Below are 18,993 nucleotides of genomic sequence, written 5' to 3'. Positions count from 1 at the left end.
GTTGAAATTGGTTGCTTCTGCCTCTTTATCTACCTTCAAGCTGGAAGGAAACGGCAAGTGAATTAGAGAAGAGTCCCAAGCTGGATCACAGTGATCTGAATTATTGAGTAGGATAATCAGTTTGAAGGGCCTGGTCATAGTGACAGGCATTTGGTTAGAAACCTTCAAGGCTTTTGTGTCATACTTTAACATAACATTTGTTTCCTTGTTTTGAAGTGTTTCTGTAATATGTGATAACTACACTTGCTTGACATTTTATGTAATATATAAGAAATTTAGTTCTTGGCATAGAATTGTCATTTTTTAAACACAGAGCGTATCAAGCTTTGTGTTTAACTGCTCACTAGAGGTTGTGTCAAGATTTTTTTTTACACACATCCCAACTCATTTCATCTTGTAAGTTGAATCATATTATATTAAGTATGTTATCTACTCTCTTTGAGTTGTGAGTAAAAGGTCCTTCCAACACTGAATAAGTACCACTGATGAATCAAATTTCCTTTCCTCATAGCAGCTCCTTTCCCCCATACATATCCAAAATGGGTGTAGAGGTGGGGTGTGTCTCCAGAACAGATTACGGGAAGGTAAAGAGGAGGAGAAGGGAAGTGTCATGTGAACAAGCAAAATATGTTTCGTGCCTTTCATTTTTTGTTGTGTTTTAGCTGTTTGTCTTTTAAATGATTTGTAAACCATCTGGAGTCTTTATTGGAATTAAGGTGAGGTACCCTGTTTCCCCGAAAATAAGACCTAACCTGAGAATAAGCCCTAGTATGATTTTTCAGGATGCTTGTAATAGCCACTCAGAGTGGTCTATTTAACCAGATGGGCGGGATATAAATCAAATAATAAATAAATAAATAAATAAATAAATAAATAAATAAATAAATAAATAAATAAATAAATAAATAAATAAATAAATAAATAAATAAATAAATATAAACCCTATCCCAAAAATAAGCCCTAGTTAAGTGAAACTCCGCCCTCCACCATTGTGCAGCAACCAGAAGATGACATGACTGTATTTAAATAAATGTAGATTGTTGTACATGAAAAAAATAAAACATCTCCTAAAAATAAGCCCTGCTGAATTTTTGGATCAATAATTAATATAAGACCCTGTCTTATTTTCGTGGAAACACAGTAGAAGTAACTGAATGAGTTAACTGAAGTACAGTCATATAATACTGTATTTAGACCATGATCTGATTTCGCTTTTATAAGCCACATTTAGTCCATCTTTAAGGGAGGAATATAAAATATAAATTAATACAAATTAAAAATAATTGTTGAGCACTAATGAGTAATAGAGAGATAGAACGTTAAGTTGCAAGACTTTTCTTAAATGGGCTCTGCCTTAAATCCCTCAGTAGAAAGTTTTATACCACATTTCAGTTTTTGCCAGAAGCCCCAGGCTTCTGCAAACTGAATAAGAAATTTAAATGTGTCAACTTAGAATAATTTTACTGTTCATATGATTCAAGGCTTTCTGGATAGTGCAGCACAAGGTAGATTTAGTCACCATATAGTGTTCGACTTATTATAAATCAATCTAAATCCTTCTCAAACATTAGAATCAGATGGATTGAGCCATTGTACACCAACCACTTATATAGCTGCTGTTCTGTCCTTGAAGAATCAGCAGGTGGCGTCCTTGGTCTAACAAAATTTATTCTTTGAATGAAGCATGTATCTTTTACATTTTGGAAATACAGAAAGAATCCAGTAGGTGGCACTGTAATAGTTGCTACAAATCAGTATATTTAAGATTGTGGTTTCCTTCCTGGTGTATGTTTGCTTCTGTTTGACTACACCTGCTTTTTAGCCTCTAAAATGAGAGCTCCATTTGAATTGTACCTCTTTATTCCATCCATCCATTCAGTGTGTTTCCTGTAATAAATCATTCAAGAAGCTATGGTCCCTTCATGAGCATATCAAGATTGTCCATGGATATGCAGAGAAAAAATTCTCCTGTGAGATATGTGAGAAGAAGTTCTACACCATGGCCCACGTGCGAAAGCACATGGTTGGTGAGTTTTTGCTGTTTGTATTTGCACAACATTGCTTCCTTGCCTCTCAACTACTGTACTTGATTTTGAGATTATCTCGAGTTCTTTCCTGTTAGTTGGAAGTGCCTACTGCATTATAAATAAAGCAGTGTTCTTTGCAAGCTTCCTCTCCAATACTGTACCCTTACTCATTCCTACCAGCAAGTGAAATTTGGGTAGGTAGTTCTAGGTAGGTAATTGCAGCCAAAGCACAAAAGGAGGAGGAGATCCACATAAGCAGAATGGCCATGTTAGGGAGAGGTGGAGGATCAGATCTTGGCATCTCAGTGGGACATTTCTAAAACTAGGCTGCCCTTTGTTAGCTTTATAAAATCTACCCAATGCAAGAGTACTTACGGCCTTGATGTATTTAAGCTATAAACCCTGCTTGAGAGGAGATAGGCAGTGCTCCAGTCTGCATGTGCCCAAGAGCGAGCCTGTCTTGCTTCAGCTTTATATTCTTTCCTGGCTGTAAAATGACATTTATTATCAAATACATGTTATTGCAGCATGTTTAGAGTAACAGCAGTTCGTTACCTCTGTGCCAAGTGTCTAGGCACAGACACACATAAATAAGAATCATAACACAGATAATGGGTTTATAGATTGTGGTCAATATGCAGAAAGGTGTCATTGTTGTTTTATTTTAAGTGGGGAAGAGGGGGTTAAAATAAAAGAAGGTGATGCTCACCTTGCTTGGTTGGACCCCTTTATTTAAGATACTATTTTTGCCTGGATGGAGCCATTGATTTGACTCCGTGAGATCATCAAGAAGTCTAAGGGTAGAATGTTAAGAGCAAAAGGCTGTGGTTAAAGGGTGCTTTTGTCTTTAATGGTAAAGAATCTAGTTAGGTTGCCTTTCTACTCCTAGATTAAGGGGCAAAAGAGGTATTTCACATTGTTGGATTTCTAGCCATTGTCTTTAAAAAATTTCTGTTGTAAGCTTATTTTGTCAAATTAACCATTGCTGTATAGCAGAATTGGTTAACCTTTGGCTCTTCAAGTAAAGAGAGAGCTGGTCATGCCTCACCTTGGACCATGGAGTCCAGTGATCTTTGGAGGACCATGAGATCCTCTTTGATATATTTTTTATTTTAGCCTGATTTTATTACGATAGTGTTTTATTTTCTTTTGTTTATATTGTAATGGCATATTTTTTTTCTAATTGTAAACCTGCCTGGAAACTGTTTTGGCTGGAGAGTGCATACAGATATTTGTGAAATGAAATAAAGATGTCAGTGGTATTAGAATTTAATGGAAGAACTTACCTGATTTTAAAATTGGACTAGGTGACTGCCAGACCTTTTTCAAACTTTTTTTTTTGAGTCATCACAAGAAGGTAAAAAATGCCAGCTATTTTCTTGTACATGCTTAAATGGAGCTTAAGATAATGTATTGCATTGGTGATTATATAAATGAAATTACCTGTTCTTATGAAGAGATAAACTTCTTCCTAATCTGAAATTTCAGCACATACTAAGGACATGCCATTTACATGTGAAACCTGTGGAAAATCCTTCAAACGCAGTATGTCACTGAAAGTTCATTCCCTGCAGCATTCTGGAGAAAAGCCTTTCCGGTGTGAGGTATGAGCTCTTCTAATTGAGTGTGAAATGAACATTACTTATAGATTGCAGAACAAGAATATAGTGGTGAATGAACCAGTGCCATATCTGGCCAAGACCTACAGTACTTAGTCCAGCATTCTATTCCCACTATGTTCAACTGAGATTTAAGTCCAGGACAATACCACATCATATTTGAGATCACCGTTTCAGCTCATAGTGACTTCTTAAACTCTAAGATCAACTATACCAGATCACTGCAGTTGATCAAAACTGAGAAGAAGTGGGGCACTGTAAAGTACATCTTGCTGCATAGAATGCTGCTACAGTTAACTGGTTCTTAACTGTATCACACCCTGTGTGCCATAGTAATTCAGACAACACCATCATGCAGCACATTTTCATTGTGTGTTTTATTGTAGACAGCAACTTAGAATAAAATCTTATTTTGAGTGCAAAAAGAACGAAAAAGACACTGCATTTTATTGGAATGTGATACACGCACGCCATTTTTAAATCTCCAGAAATGAATGAGGATCCATGCAAAAAAATAAGCAAAATGTTATTCTCACCCCAATCTGCATATAATAGTTAATCTTGTATATGCAAAATGTACTTCAGTGTTACAAATTACTTTGAATTTTGATTTCTACTAAAAGCTTAAATCATGTTTGTCTGAAATAGAATAAAATATTTATTGTTTTCTATTCTCTGTTCAAACATTTGAGTTTTTCTCAATGGTGTGTTGAGGAATAATCAGTAATTCAGGTATATTACTATTGTACTTTATTTTTGCCAAGACAGAAATAGAAAAAAAAGGTTTTATATACTGTACTTTGCGTTTCTTGATTTGATACAGTATAGCAGCTGTCACCAAAGCCAATAAGTACTGATGACAATTTCATTTCCATTTTTTTCTTTGTTATTTTAATTGTTTTATGATATATACTTTGCCTTGACACCTTGGATAGTACAGCAAAGTATAAATATATTGGCCAGAATCCTATTGCCGTATTTTCCTATGTAGAAAACAACACTTTTTCCTAAAATAATTGAAGGAAAAATTGAGGGTCGTTTTATAATCAGAAGTAGGGGGGGGGGAGGGATCAAAGTGCTTTCATCCTTGTTTCCCTCTCCACATTTTGCAAAGAAAATGGAGGGGAAAAGCGATTTCTGCTTTCTCCCTACATTTTTGTTGCAAAAAGAAGCTTTCTGCCTCCAGGTTTTGCAAAGAAAATGCAGGGGAGAAGTGATTTCTGCTTTTTCCCTACATTTTTGTTGCAAAAAGCGACTTTCTACCTCCAGGTTTTGCAAAGAAAATGTGGGGGGAAAGTGTTTTCTGCTTTCTCCCTACATTTTTGTTGCAAAAAGTAGCTTCCCCCCTGCATTTTCTTTGCAAAAGTGGGGGCGGGGTGTTTTATACACGGAAAAATATGGTAGTATGCCTGCTGGCATAATGCCTATAGCATCACTTTCAGAGGTGAATTGCCAGTAAGAAACAGATAGGCATTTCTTATCACACACCGATTGTGTGACTCAGTAAAATTGGAAATGCCTATTCTGACTTTTTGACTTGCAGCCATTTGCCAGTGAAAGTTATGATATTGACATTATGTCAACAGAAATATACAGTAGGATTCTGGCTATTGGCACAAAAATAATATTCTCCATCCCAGTACTATCAAAGAAGCCTCTTCTACACTGTAGCATTTTTACTTTGGTTTCTGCAAATGAAAGATCTGCTCCTCGCTGTTTTTTATAGAACTGTGATGAAAGGTTTCAGTACAAATACCAGCTCCGTTCCCACATGAGCATCCACATTGGACACAAGCAGTTTATGTGCCAGTGGTGTGGTAAAGACTTCAACATGAAACAGTACTTTGACGAGCACATGAAAACCCACACTGGTAAGGATGTAATTCCCCCCCCCTTTTTTTAAATCATTCATCAAAATTAAAAGGAGACTAGAGCTCATAATATTACATTTTAAATGGGACTTGTTGAATTGCCCATTTCCTTTTGCCACCAGATTGCCATTATCATTATAATTGCTCTGATTTTTAAATTAATTTGTTGGGTCTTTTTTTTGCTAATTGACCAGAAAAATATGGGTAAATAGTCCTGGATTCCCTCTAATGGGTGATTCAGATACTGCACCTTGGAAATATTTACAAAAGGCAAAGAATAATTCCCTTGTTTTGGACCCATGCTGTTATAATGGATTTTTAAATTATAATTATTAAAATATACTTCTAGGGTTTGCATGAATCCTAAAAAATTCCTGTTGAAGTAACTCTAAAATGTATTAAAACATTCTTGAAAGTGACGTTTGAAAGTTATTGGGAACGCTTCATTACATGAAGTAACTCAGGTCTTTATGACTGCTACTTGCAATATTCATCACCGAACAGGAACTAGTCACAGGTAACTACATAGCTTGTAACTAAGTATGGGCTGCACTTATTTGATCAACAGAAAATAGTTCAGATTTAGTCTCTCAAAATGTAATTCTTTTCCTTTAAAAAAATAAAATGTTGTTTATAAATCAGAAGAAATTGTTGATAGGCAGGAAAGGGAAGTCAGACTAAACAATAATTGAATATGATGAAATGGGATTCTTCTTTGTGGTCTCTGTGATTCACCCATCTGGGTTCTTCTATGTCTGCGCAGACACTCTTCAGGAGAAGAGTTGTTGGCACAGTGCAGATGCTCTGCCAGAAACTTTCGGAACAAGGGGCAGCATTAGTGAGATACTATTCTTTGAAAGCAGGAAGAGAGTGGGAAGGTGTCAGTGTTGTGGAAAATTTTAAACAAAAGTTTTGCAGGATGCAGAGAAGTACACAAAAGCATTTTAACATTTGGTAAGAAGAATGCATACCTTTTGTAATAGAAGCAGTTGAGTACAAGATAGACGTGGGAAGACTCGGGTGGGAAAAGAAAAGGCAAGAGAGAAGGTTGCAGTAACAAAGGCAGGAGATGACGGAAGCCTGGCTTTTGGAAGCTCTCAGCAATATTAGGGAAAGCCTCTTTTTTTGGGATCTTGGAGAGTTGCTGTCATTCAGAATATGCAATACTCGATTAGATGGTCTTGACTAATTTTTGAGGTATTGGGTACAGAAAGTTGAAGCCAGGTGACAGTACAACTCTGTCATCTTGAAGCGAGATCAATAAAGCAAGAATGGAAAAGACAATCCAAAGTTGAGAAATAACATCAGTAAGACAAATATGATTGGCTAGTTAGGTTGCAGAATAAACAAAAGAAAGACTTCTTGTAAAATGGTTCGGTACTGAATAGGATGAGTAATACTGGATTATATAGAAAATAGGAACTCGAAGCATATAGAATCAAAAATTTGTTAAAGTACCATAGTGTAATGATAATCTCAACAAGTGAGACTAAAAGTAGGGAGGAAAGGATTTATAGATGTATGGAAGGGAAAAGGGTAAGAAGAGATTGTGTAGATGGCTCCAGTTTTATACTGATTGCTATGGAAGAGAGAGGCATAGCCTAGGGTCTCTAAAGTAGAGAAGCATTGTGGATTTGTAGATATATAAATCAAAGTACTATGATAGTGCTGCTTTGCAAAGGGGATAATAGATCAGATACTGTCATTTGTGTGCTTTTTTGTGAGGGAAAAAGAGATAAATTGTGTTTTCATTCCAATATTTATTTATTTATTTATTTATTGCATTTATATGCCGCCCATCTAGACATGGTCTACTCTTGTTTATGCCTTTTAAGGAGCATGTAGGGCAATTTTACTATGTTTTGAGGGGAACCCATTAGCCCTGGGGCCCCTTACCCCAGTCCTTTTTTATTTGGCCAACTAGATAGCATGATGGAGCCTTTCAGTCTAAAATTGTTTTAGTTAAACCCATTTTTTTCAGTTAATGAACTCTTTGTAACAATTTTTACAGTACAGAACCACTGCCTTTTGAAAATTAAAAATAGTAAAGAGAGGAAAAGAAGGCAGATTGCCCTTTTGACTATGTTGATATACCTTTACCCCAGTCTTTTCAGGAATGTGGCCCTTGGACTGCCAGCAGATCTGAAAAGTGTCCCTCAATCTTGCTGAGATTGCTCACCCTTGCTCTGTATACAGTATTAGATACCACACAATTTAGTCTCTGAAAGCTTTTTCATTGTAGGCCTGTGTTCAGTTTTTCTCTTTAAAACTATATAAATTAAAATCTTGATTGAAGTAATCTTAACATATTGAAAAAGGATGTCAGATGATTTTCATTTTTAATTTTTAACAGGAGAAAAGCCTTTTATCTGTGAAATCTGTGGCAAGAGTTTCACCAGTCGCCCGAACATGAAGAGACACCGCAGAACACACACAGGAGAGAAGCCATATCCATGCGATGTATGCGGCCAGCGATTCCGCTTTTCCAACATGCTAAAGGCCCACAAGGAGAAGTGCTTCCGTGTTACCAGTCCTGTCAATGTGCCACCTGCTGTCCAGCTCCCACTTGCCACCACTTCTCCTGCTCCCACAGTACCTTCCATTGTGAATACTTCAAATGCCCCTGCTCCTCCTCTGCCGGTCAATATGAACCCTGTGAGCACGCTTCCTCCCCGGCCCATTGGCCATCCGTATTCTCACCTGCACCTCCATTCAAACCATCCACATCACCTCCCTGTCCCTGTTCCCCCTGTCCCACATTTACCTCCACCTCCTGCTCTGTTTAAGAGTGAGCCTTTAAATCATAGGGGCCAAGGTGAGGACAGCTTTCTGCGACACCTGGCAGAAAAGAACAGTTCTGTACAGCACCACTAACTTGTTTCTCTTCTGCCTGCTATTCTCTTGGTCTTGTGAACAGGGAAGTGTGCTCTGCCTGCCCATCAAGAAATCTTATGGCGTCCTTTGCAGCCCCAGGAGAAAGAAGTTTGCATTAATCTTAACTGTTCAGCAAAAGAGGTTATCAGACCCAGCGAACTGATAGGACTGAAGCCTCCTTGGCTTGCACGTTTTATTGTTCACTTTTATAGATTTCAAAATGACTGAGACTTGTGGAATTTTTTATAATTTCATATCAGCTGATGAGGTATGCTTGCTTTTATATCCTGGACTTTCTCCTCAAAGAGGGGAGGGGCCTGGTTTCCTTTGTACTAATCAGAAAGACTGTGAGACTAAATCCCAGAGCATTAATTATCACTGTGTACCATTAATTTCTTTTCAGCTTTTGTTTGTCTATGTGTGTGTGTGAGTGTGTATGCAGGTGTGTGTGGTTGGATGAGTGTGCTGGAGTGAGCCAGCCACATGATTGCAGAATATGATGCATTATAGCAAACAGTAAAAAAACAACTTAATCTCATTTGAGTAGTTCTCCTAACACACTCTTTATTTTAATACAGAAAAAATTATTTTAGAGTTTTTGTATAGACCTATTTAGTAGCCTGTTTCTAAAATGAAATGTATTTCAAATAAGCGGTGTAATTTTTTTCAGTGTAGCTGGACCTATGTTGTTATAATAGATAATTTTTTATAATCATTCAAATTGTGATTCTTTAAGGAAAAAACATGAATAGTAAAAAAAATTAATCCTATATCTGTACAACTCTAAAAAGGTGCTTTGAAGGGGAGAGAAACAAAGTCAAGAAGTCTCTGGTAAGGCTGCCTCAGAAGTGGAGATAATTTCAGAATTTTATATAACTTATTTGTAGCGGGGCGGGGGACGTAACAGTGTCTTTCAGTGTCACTCGGGGGGTCATTAGGTAAGTAACATTAAACTGCTGTATTTCCACAAACAGTTTTCACTTGGCTCTGCTGGGCTGAAGTGTGAAATGTTTCAGAAAGTGTATACTCTAGTGCAGTGGTTCCCAATATTCTGGGACTAAAATTCCTAGAAGCCTTCACACTAATTGTGCTGGCCAGGATTTCTAGGAGATGTAGTCCAAGAATATCTGAGTACCCAAGGTTGGGAAGCATTTCTCTAGTGTATGAAAAATCTGGAAACTTGCAAGAGAGAGCAAGAGAGACCTAACCCCAAGTGGCATATTCAGATTAATATGCTGTCATTTCTTTGGCATATTCTAGGACCTAGATCATTATATAGAAGTGTGTATAAGGTATGATTTAATTTGGGAATCATATTTGGTGCTGCTTGTTTTTCTTGAGTTCATTGGGTAATAAATAGGGAATCACAAGTAGGATGTTGTTTGGCTGGAATTATAAAAAATGAAAATAAACCTGAATGTGGGGGCTCTGGTGGGAAAAGTGTCATGTTGCCTGAAAAAATGTTTATCTCAGAGCATGTGCACACACTGAAGCTGTGTCCTGTATAGAGAATAATCCTTATAATATGGTATTAGGATAGCTTTCAGTTTGACTTCAGGTTTCACAGGTAAATGGAAAAGAGATGTTTGAATGTTGAGCAAGTTATTTGTTGTGTTTTCTCAGTCTCCAGTGGCACTAAGTTGTGGCGAACTAGTTAGAATGCAGAGAGCTACAGTTCTTATTCAGAAGTAATTAATGGAAATTGAAATACAGCACCGTTTAAGCAGCTGAAAAAGCTGTTGGCACCTTGAGGAGGAGGCAGAGATATCCTTATGGTTAGAGAGATTAAATTTTCTTGAACTGAATTCCACCACCCAAAGACCACCATGCTTATCTTTAGCATGTCATTCTCATTTTAAAGGACTAAGTACATGGTATATCTATTTCAAGGAGGGATATTATATCAGAAAAATGGAAAGCCCTCATCATTGAAACTCTGAGGTTGATTATATGTCTAACAACAGTTAACGTTGCAAAAAAGTAGTTTTGAGCCTTTTTGATATCTGTTCATATGTGAATGAAAACGTCTTTAACACCACTCTTTTTCTCTTTTTTTAAAGGATAAGTATTTTAAAACATAACATTTATCTGTTCCTTCTCTTTTGTAGGTAGTAAAGCTAGCTATAAAAGTGAATCATTAATGCTTAACGGTTCGCCATCTTGTACTACTCTGGATGGTTTCATACATTCCATGTCATGTTCTCAAACCCACAATTTTGTGTAGACATTCTGCAGGCCAACAAACTGGCTTGTTAAAAATCTACTTTTATAAATTTAAATAAGAAACATCTTGGTAAACCAGTTGTAATCCAGTTTTCGCAAAAATGTTTTTTTCAATAAATTTACAGTATTTGGCTGCTATTTATGAATTCTACTACTCGAGATGGTTGTGTTTGTTTCTCCCCTGAAAATGTGTGCTGTCACTGAATGTTGGGCTAGTTTTATAGAATACTTCATAGTTATACTGTGCAATTCAGAAGTGAATTTGTAGATTTCAGAATTGTATATAAATGGGTAAAGTTGAACTACCAAAGTTGGCCAGGTGCAGTTTATAATTCCTCTTACTTCCAGGAATATATTTGCATATCTTATTCTGCAGTAATGAAACTTTCTACTGTGGAAGTGACACCCATCTTCAGCAAATATTGCTCACTGTAATGTCTCATGTTACAGAGCTGAAAGCCCTATTAGGTGTTCAAAAAAGGGTTTATCTGAAAGTGAAAGTAAGGAATGTTGAGCTAAAAAAGGTCCCACCCCCTGCCTATGACTGCCTTTGTGTGAAGGAGAGCAGCTTGAAGAGGCACATAGAGTTTCTCCACCCGATCAGGAATCTTGATTTTCCAGAATCTCAAGGATAAGGGTAACTGAACCATGTGTAACAGAACCATTTCATATGATCCCTCTCCCCATAAAGACAGTGGAAGGCAAGGGATGGGTCTAAGACTCTTTTCCCATTCATGCTTTCTGAGTACTGTAACCCTGTTTTGAACACCTGGATAGGGCTGCAGTTGTCCATGATTCCACTGTTTTATCATTCTGTTCAGCACTATTGTCCTAATACAATGATTCCAGAATAGTCACACATCTGTATGTTTAGATTTGGGTTACCATTTGCATTGAGTGGCTTGCACTGGACATATTCATGCCAGACACATCCCAACACTGAAAAGGGTGAGGCAGTCACTCGTGGCATTACACCATATGAGTCCACAGTAGAAACATTGTATACTCCATCTGTGGTTTCCTGATAGTTGCATCAATACATGGATTTTAATCCATTCAACTTTGGAAACATTCTGTCAGCTTCTTTTAAAAAATGTTTGGTATGCTTAACTGTGTGTCTTTGCCCAGGAAGTGACATCAGCATAAATCAGATCCATGAAAAATGCCTGATAGTTGTACCAATACATTGAGAAAGCTGCAGAAGAATCCAATTTGCTATATCTTTGAATTATTTTCAAAAAACAATGAAAGGCAAATTTCCTAAAAGTTGCATCCATTCTCTTATTTAGTAATCTAAAACATTTTACCCTCCTTTCTCTTTAAAAAGGACCCAAGAAAGTTTGCATCATTAAAAGGTAATCTTTAAAGCTAAAAAGAATAAGTATACAAATACTAAAAAGGATCGAACCACACTAAAAATGGTAAACAAAAGTACCATTCAAAGCAGTGAGGCACAACAATCCATTTGAAAATCCTACCCAGGAAGCCAGTCGCTAAGGGAAAGCTTGCCTGAAGGATAACAAAGATGGGGCCAGTCTGGCCTCCTGTGGGAGGGAGTTCCAAAGTCTTGGAGCAGCAACAGAGAAGGCTCTTTCCTGTGTCCACATCAGACGCACCTGTAAAAGTAGGACGAAGAGAAAGGCTTCTCCTGATGATCTTAACACCTGAACAGGTTCATAATGGTAGACACGGTCCCTGGGATAGCTTGGACCCAAGCCATTTATGGCTTTATAGATTAGAACTAGCACTTTGAATTGCACTCGGAAACGGATTGCAGCCAGTGGAATTGCCGTAACGGTTATGTGATCCCTGCAATCAACTCCAATTAGCAGTCTGGCTGCTGTGTTTTGGACCTGCTGAAGTTTCTGAACACTTTCCATGGGCAGACCCATGTAGAGCATATTACAGTACTCCAGCTGCGATGTAACTAAGGCATTTGTCACTGTGGCCAGATCAGCCCTCTCAAATCAAATCAAATACATTTATTGTCATTGTTAGTATATACATAATATACCCATACAACGAAATTCACACAGACACCCAGAGACTAGACCCACATACACACACATAAAAAATCCCCAAACACTCCCCACCCACTAAAATCCCTCACTAAGAATACAAACATCTATGCCACAGGCTAAGTAACACTGTCCAACTATTCACTACTGGTGCTCTTTAAGCTCATGATTATGTGCAATTATAGCTCGAGGAACATCCCCCGTTTTGCTGTCATGTTGCCTGTTGTAACAGAAGCAAAAATTTTCAATCTCTTTTGAGTTAAAAATTTGCTATAGTTTCAGAAATCTCAAAAGGCACTAATAGTTTCCTAGTGTTGCTATGTGGCCAGTATTGAGATCAGTTCCTTTGCTGATAAACATTCCTATAAAAGTTTTTTTTATTATATATGATCAACAAAAGGGTTTTAATTATTTACTTACAAAAATCTTATGAAATCATGAATGGGAAAACAAATACTGTATAGGAACCTTCATTACATAAGCTAAAAAACTGCGAAACCACAATAATACTATAGCCATAATATTGTGAAATGTGTTTCACAATTTTCAAAACAAGTTTTCCATCAACTGTAAATTGACATATGTAAATTTTTGAATGAGCTCTTGGGAGCATAAGTCTGCTTGTACACTTAGGTTTCAGAGTGGCAGCAAGTAGCACCCTAGTAAACCTGAAGAACAGATTGGAGAGGTAAGTTGACAGTGGCACATTATAGTTACGTCCATGTGTTGCAAGGAAAAAATGGATCATGTTTGTATTTAAAAAATAAAAACATGCCAGTGTTGGTTTCCTATTTGTATATATACAGTTTGGCACAACCACTGCAACTCTTGCACATTGGCTGGTGCTCCAAACAGATTTGCAAAATTAGAAAATTGAGAGGTTGCTTGTTATAGAACAGTCTCAGACTGTGTTCTTTTCTAACATGAAACCTCTTTGCTTTGGCAGCTCCACTGCAGATTCATGAATAAAAACATGGTTGTTTCTTTCCTGTAATTCATATTTCTGTGCATCCATTTGTATACATAATCTTGCAAAAAAAAAATTGGGGAAGGGAAAGCATAATCTCAGTCATTTCCAAAATAGAAAAATCTTCCTTGTGCTAACATTGGACTGTGTTTCCCCCTCTCATATTCTATAGCATCTCTTTTTTCACAAGTTTTTCTTCTGGAAGAGGGGTCTTGCATAACGGAACTGAATGTGAGATACAGTCATTTGCCCCAATGATAATTGCAACTTGCATTGGGGCAATGGGGGGAACATCTTAAACACCCCCCCTCCGAAGTTATCCATTTCCATAGCAGGAACCTCCAGCTTACTTTTATCGTTCTTCTCCAATAGCTAAATTGACTAGGACTATTAAGAACAGTTAAGAACTAGCACCCAGCCACACTAGAGAGCCACCATTCCCCACGCTTGTTCTTTTATGAACGATAATAATAGCAAATTGTTGCACTATGCATAATGTGTTTTTTGCAGGAAGAGCCATAAGTCTGTTTTTCTATACCAGTGTTCTACACTCTTGTGTTTTTGTGTGTATGTGTTAGACTCTCACTAATTCATAAAGCTAATATCTCCCTGGGCTTGCAACTCTTAAAGGTTCTCTATCAATTCCCACTAATGAAGTACTTGTAAATACCAGTGTATATTCTTTAAGTTGTTCTAAATCTTGGTTTCTTCAGATGTTTTGGACTCCCAGAAATTTTGACCACATTGTGTGAAACTTCTAGAAAATAGAGCTGAAACCTTTTGAAAGGCACAAGTTGAGAAGTTCTGCTTTAAAGAACCTAGATCAAGGTACTTTGTCCAGTCAGAGTTGTCCTGTGCCACATCTGCTAGAATCCTCTTGGGGATTTATGCCAGCAGAAATGTGATCCATACCAATGCCACTAATTAATGGGTTTCCACTTGTATTCCTCATTCCATGCCAGTTACAGTACCTAACTTGACATATGATTGGCAACTTACTATTTAGCAGCAGCTTCTCTCAGTGTTCTAGCCAGAATATTGCAAATAATATGAACGTTCAAATTTTAAAATGGAAATAATTTTCATCAAATTATAAGAATCATGCTAATTTGATAATGTGCATTAACTTCTAGTACTATTTGGTGTGAGATTTAGATAGTCTTGGTCACAGCTAGGATATATTTTTAGGGAGCTAATCCATCCCACCAAATAATTGTTTACTGAGGACCAGTTCCCTTAAATTATCTCCATCAAAATGTAGCTGACCTGGAGAGCTGCTGATGTTGCCAGGAGCAGTCTTTGTTTTGTTGTGTCTGCAATAACCAAAATAAATTTATTTAATGTTAAAAACAGAGGCTCTTGATAGTTCTTGAAGTTCAGCCAACACAGCAGTTTCAAGTCAATGTAAAATTCTTGGCCTTTATTAGAGCAGCTGACTCCCCATATGAAGGCTCTTTCTCTTTAGTTTTCTTGTAGAATGTGTCATGTAAACTAACTAGGACACAAAGTAATGTGCTTTTGACTATTGTAGTGCAAGAAGATGCAAGGTTGGGTCACAGGAAACAGTTGAGAAGAGATAAGATACCTCTTTTTACAATTGTACCTTTTGACCACAGTTTTCTCACTAGTTTTGTATGCATTAAAATATCCAATTACATTACAGTTACGTCCTTGCTTTCTGTCACATAACATACAGACAATTGCATTGGCTAGGCTTCAGAAAAACAAATTATCTTCCTAAAAGTTAAATTGTGGTTGCATACTTTAGTCTTGTTCCTTGAACTTTAAATATATATGAAAGAAAACAGTATCTGTAACTGAAGGATTATTTTACAACTGCACATAATCTGAAATGCAAATAACCTTGATAGTTTATCACTTCGGAATGAAGTAATGATAACCAGCTGAGGCCCTGGGGCACTCAGGCTTATGCCTTCACTCTGCTTGTGGCACTTTGTAGTCAAAATTATCATAGGAGTGGAGTTGTTTTTACTTACACCGAACCCCCCCACACACCCACACATCATTTTTTTTAAAAAACCCACCATTTTGGTTCATAAAGTCTCCTTTTACTGTCTAGAGAACTTTGGGAGGCCATCTTGCCTTGTATTGTTCCAAATACCTCTTCACACTCCCAAAAAAACCCAATTTTATTAGTTTTAAAAATATTTTTGGTCCACTGGTGGAAGTGATATGGGTTTTTTTTTTTAAGTTCAAAGAAACCCTTTAAAAGAGAAGTCTTTTGGGTATAGGTGGGGCATGGCATTCGGTGAGGCCCTCCAACATTGGGGGTGGGCCTGTGCAGCCTGCCGATCTCTAGTCTAGAGGGTGCCGCCCCAGCTTAACACCGTTTGGCCCAACTAGACACCGGTGTCATTAAAGCACTTTCTGGTTTTATCTTGGGCAGATCCAATACAGTTTATAAACAGGTTGGAATAGTGCATAGAGACAGGGAAAGCAGCAGTTACAGCAGTGGTTGTCACCCTTTGCCAAACTAGGGCTTAGTTTATCAACAAAACAAATGAATAAATGAAACAAGTAACAAGGGACCCCACTTAATTTTTTAAGAATATGTAATAATCTTCCTGTGTCCTGTGATATGTAATGATCCCCACCATACCCCACATGAGGGACACTGGATAGAGGGGATGGGGCAATATTTGTCCACTGGAGGCTGTTTCACCATATAGAATTTTTCACTTGTGTGGTTAAGGCCATGCATTTTGAAATTCCCTTTTAGAAAACTCATAGAGACAGAATAGTGGCGATGGCACAGCTATGCCCCACCTTAGACGAGCATGATTCAGCTGTGAATCTCAGTGCATCAGTTGTGATACAAGAGGGCATGTGCCTATTCAGTGGTTCACTGGATGAAGTGGTGTTTTGGTGATAGAACAGTGTTTGCAAATATTACATTCTAGCTTGCATTCGTCAGTCTCCAGCTAATAGATTCAAAGGTGATGGGGCTAAAATACTTTTAAAGGATTCATTCATTGCAAGTCAGTGGACCATTTGTTCTGGAACTAAGTTGTTTCAAGGTTTCCTGTTTGGAGCACTTTTGTTCCATCTCCAGGATAAAGTGTTTTAGGCTTGGATTACTGTGGGACCTATCCAAAGGCTTTCATTCCAGAGCAAAGTGATAACTAAGTGAGAGGCAAGCACTGGGGTCAAGAGTGGAGCCTACCTATGTATAGCTCTATATTGGTGGGAGTACTAGTCCAGTATTTTGCACACACAAAACTTGAAACCTGAATCTTCAGCTTCCAAATTATGTTGCTTTTACATGCATGCATTTAGGAGTTGTTATTGTTGTTTTCCATAAAATTGCAAATCAAGACTGGAGAGTGGAAAGTGCTTGTAAGATACTGAAGATAATGCATTGCATACATACTTTCAAACTGTTGCTGCATTAAAAGCAAGAAGCAGAGTTAATAAAGCATTGCTTTCTGCATAAACTCAAGAATAGATGTATGTGGTTCCCCTTTTCACTCTGCTTTGTCCTTGCAGCATAGTGTCAACTTGTATGCAAAAATTTTTAAGAAAAGGCAAACAAGTTGTACATTTCATGGCAGTATGATATACAGTACTCATATGCACAATTAAGAGAGTCTTCTCCCATCTTGTAAAACAAGGTGGGGTTTTGTGGCCCTTCAGATGTTGTTGAACTGCATAGAGCATGTGTCATCATCTTACAGAATTCCTGTTAATAGTATTGCTTTTATGACATATGTTCTGGGATCTACTGCCTTTACATATCCCAGAAAACAAGACACAGTTGGGTCTGATTGCGCTAACTCTGCATTGTTTATTGGCGATTCAGTCTGCAGTATTTAGTTGGTCTTTTGAGATCCAGCTATCTATACGCAAGCATTAGAAGTTGCAGTATCTTTGTGACATTCACCTTCAGACCCATCCACTCCTGTAGACCTCCAAATTAATAGCAGAGAGCCAGTGACAAGGGTAAAATAGTAGAAATAAGAGTTGTTGATACATGTTGGAAAACACATTAATTCACCAAATGGGTAGATGTCACTGGTTCGGTTGTAAATGGTGACTTCCTTCTAGTGACCTAAATCCACATTCAAAACTAATGATGTTTGCTGGAACTCCTGTATAGTATATCCCAAAGTGTGCTGCTTTGAGGGACTTGTTCACCAGTGTTATTTATCCCTATATGAAATCTGTAGTGAAAAGATGCAGGCCTTCCGATCCGAAGACCTGGATAAAGCTTGTATGTGAGATTGTGTGTTTAAACATTGGTCACTTAACCTCGTATTGCCCTGTCTTTTTTTCCTATTCCCTGCTTTCCCCATCTTAAGAACAAGAGTGGAAAAGGATGGGGAAGGGATGATTCTACATAACAGTTTATAACAACAGGACGGAAATGTCATGCATTTCTTCCCCTGAGTTTCAGCATTTGTGTGACATAGTCTTGGAAAATAATTGGTTTTAAAATGAGCTGCATTTGCAACAGGTTTTGCCTGAGCATACGTAGCATTTGTGAAATAACAGAACTTTGGAGAGTCTCTTGAATTTAGAGCAGACTTTAGGCAATCTTTGGTGGTCAATGTACCTTTCTAGTAGGGTGAAGTAGTTTTTGCAGAGACCACACCCTGAGCTTCAGTAACCTCTAACCTTATCTCTCTTAAGCATATGTTGTTAAATTAGAAGTCTCTGCAAAACCAAGGATACTTTTAGGACCTAAAGTACTGCTTTCAGTGAGCTGCCCCAAGTATTTTAGGGTGGAGGCTGGCTTGTTTAACATGCCACCCTTTGCTTACAACCCTGTAATCTAATGTTCTGTGTGGCAGAGTTTGAAATCTATAGTTAGCCATCAGCGGTGTGATAGTTTCCAGCTGCAGCAACTTTTTTTTTTAATCTATTTTTGTTCCTTTGATTTCTAGGTCTCTCACAGAGGATGGGGAAATAGAAGCTAGCTGTATAGTTAGTTATAGGTGCTTAATCTGAGAATTTTGAAGAGTTTGAAAAATTTCTACTGTTTCTCCATGGTAACATTTGAAGCCTCTTCAAGGGGTAGAGAATGTCCAGCATTGAAAGATGTCTAGCTTTCAATAAGCTGTACTCTTCTAAGCTGGACATAGCTCCACTTGTCTTAAAATTGACTTTAATATTAGTACATCTGCCTGTCTTTGCTTGCTTGGGCGTAAATAAGCACAGAGGATAGGACCAAGAATGATTTCTTGCTCAACCAACAGATCCCATCTAGAACCTTAGAAAGGGGAACAGTTGCACTTAAAAGTCAAAAGAACTTGCACTTCAAATGGCCATGGAACTCAGAAAAGATGAGTTTTGCTGAGCTTTTAATTCTATCTACACTTTGTCTTCCTAAATAAGCAGCCTATTAATACTTTTACAAAGTTTGAGGAAACCTGT

General features: G+C 37.6%; 1 protein-coding gene across 1 annotated transcript in view; it reads left to right on the top strand.

Moving 5' to 3' along the window:
* The window catches only part of ZNF652 (zinc finger protein 652), a 38,255-nt gene extending 27,490 nt beyond the window's left edge, over positions 1-10,765 (top strand). Inside the window, exons 3-6 of the mRNA XM_073004368.2 lie at positions 1,880-2,027; positions 3,516-3,631; positions 5,373-5,517; positions 7,871-10,765. Coding sequence (XP_072860469.1) covers positions 1,880-2,027; positions 3,516-3,631; positions 5,373-5,517; positions 7,871-8,391 — 930 coding nt within the window. The 3' untranslated portion in view covers positions 8,392-10,765. The remainder of the gene's footprint in view (positions 1-1,879; positions 2,028-3,515; positions 3,632-5,372; positions 5,518-7,870) is intronic.
* Positions 10,766-18,993: the final 8,228 nt, after the last annotated feature.

This window comes from Pogona vitticeps, chromosome 6 (assembly GCF_051106095.1).
Source record: "Pogona vitticeps strain Pit_001003342236 chromosome 6, PviZW2.1, whole genome shotgun sequence".
NCBI lineage: Eukaryota > Metazoa > Chordata > Lepidosauria > Squamata > Agamidae > Pogona > Pogona vitticeps.
Note: the sequence above shows the minus strand (reverse complement) of the source record. Positions and strands in the feature narration are given on the sequence as shown.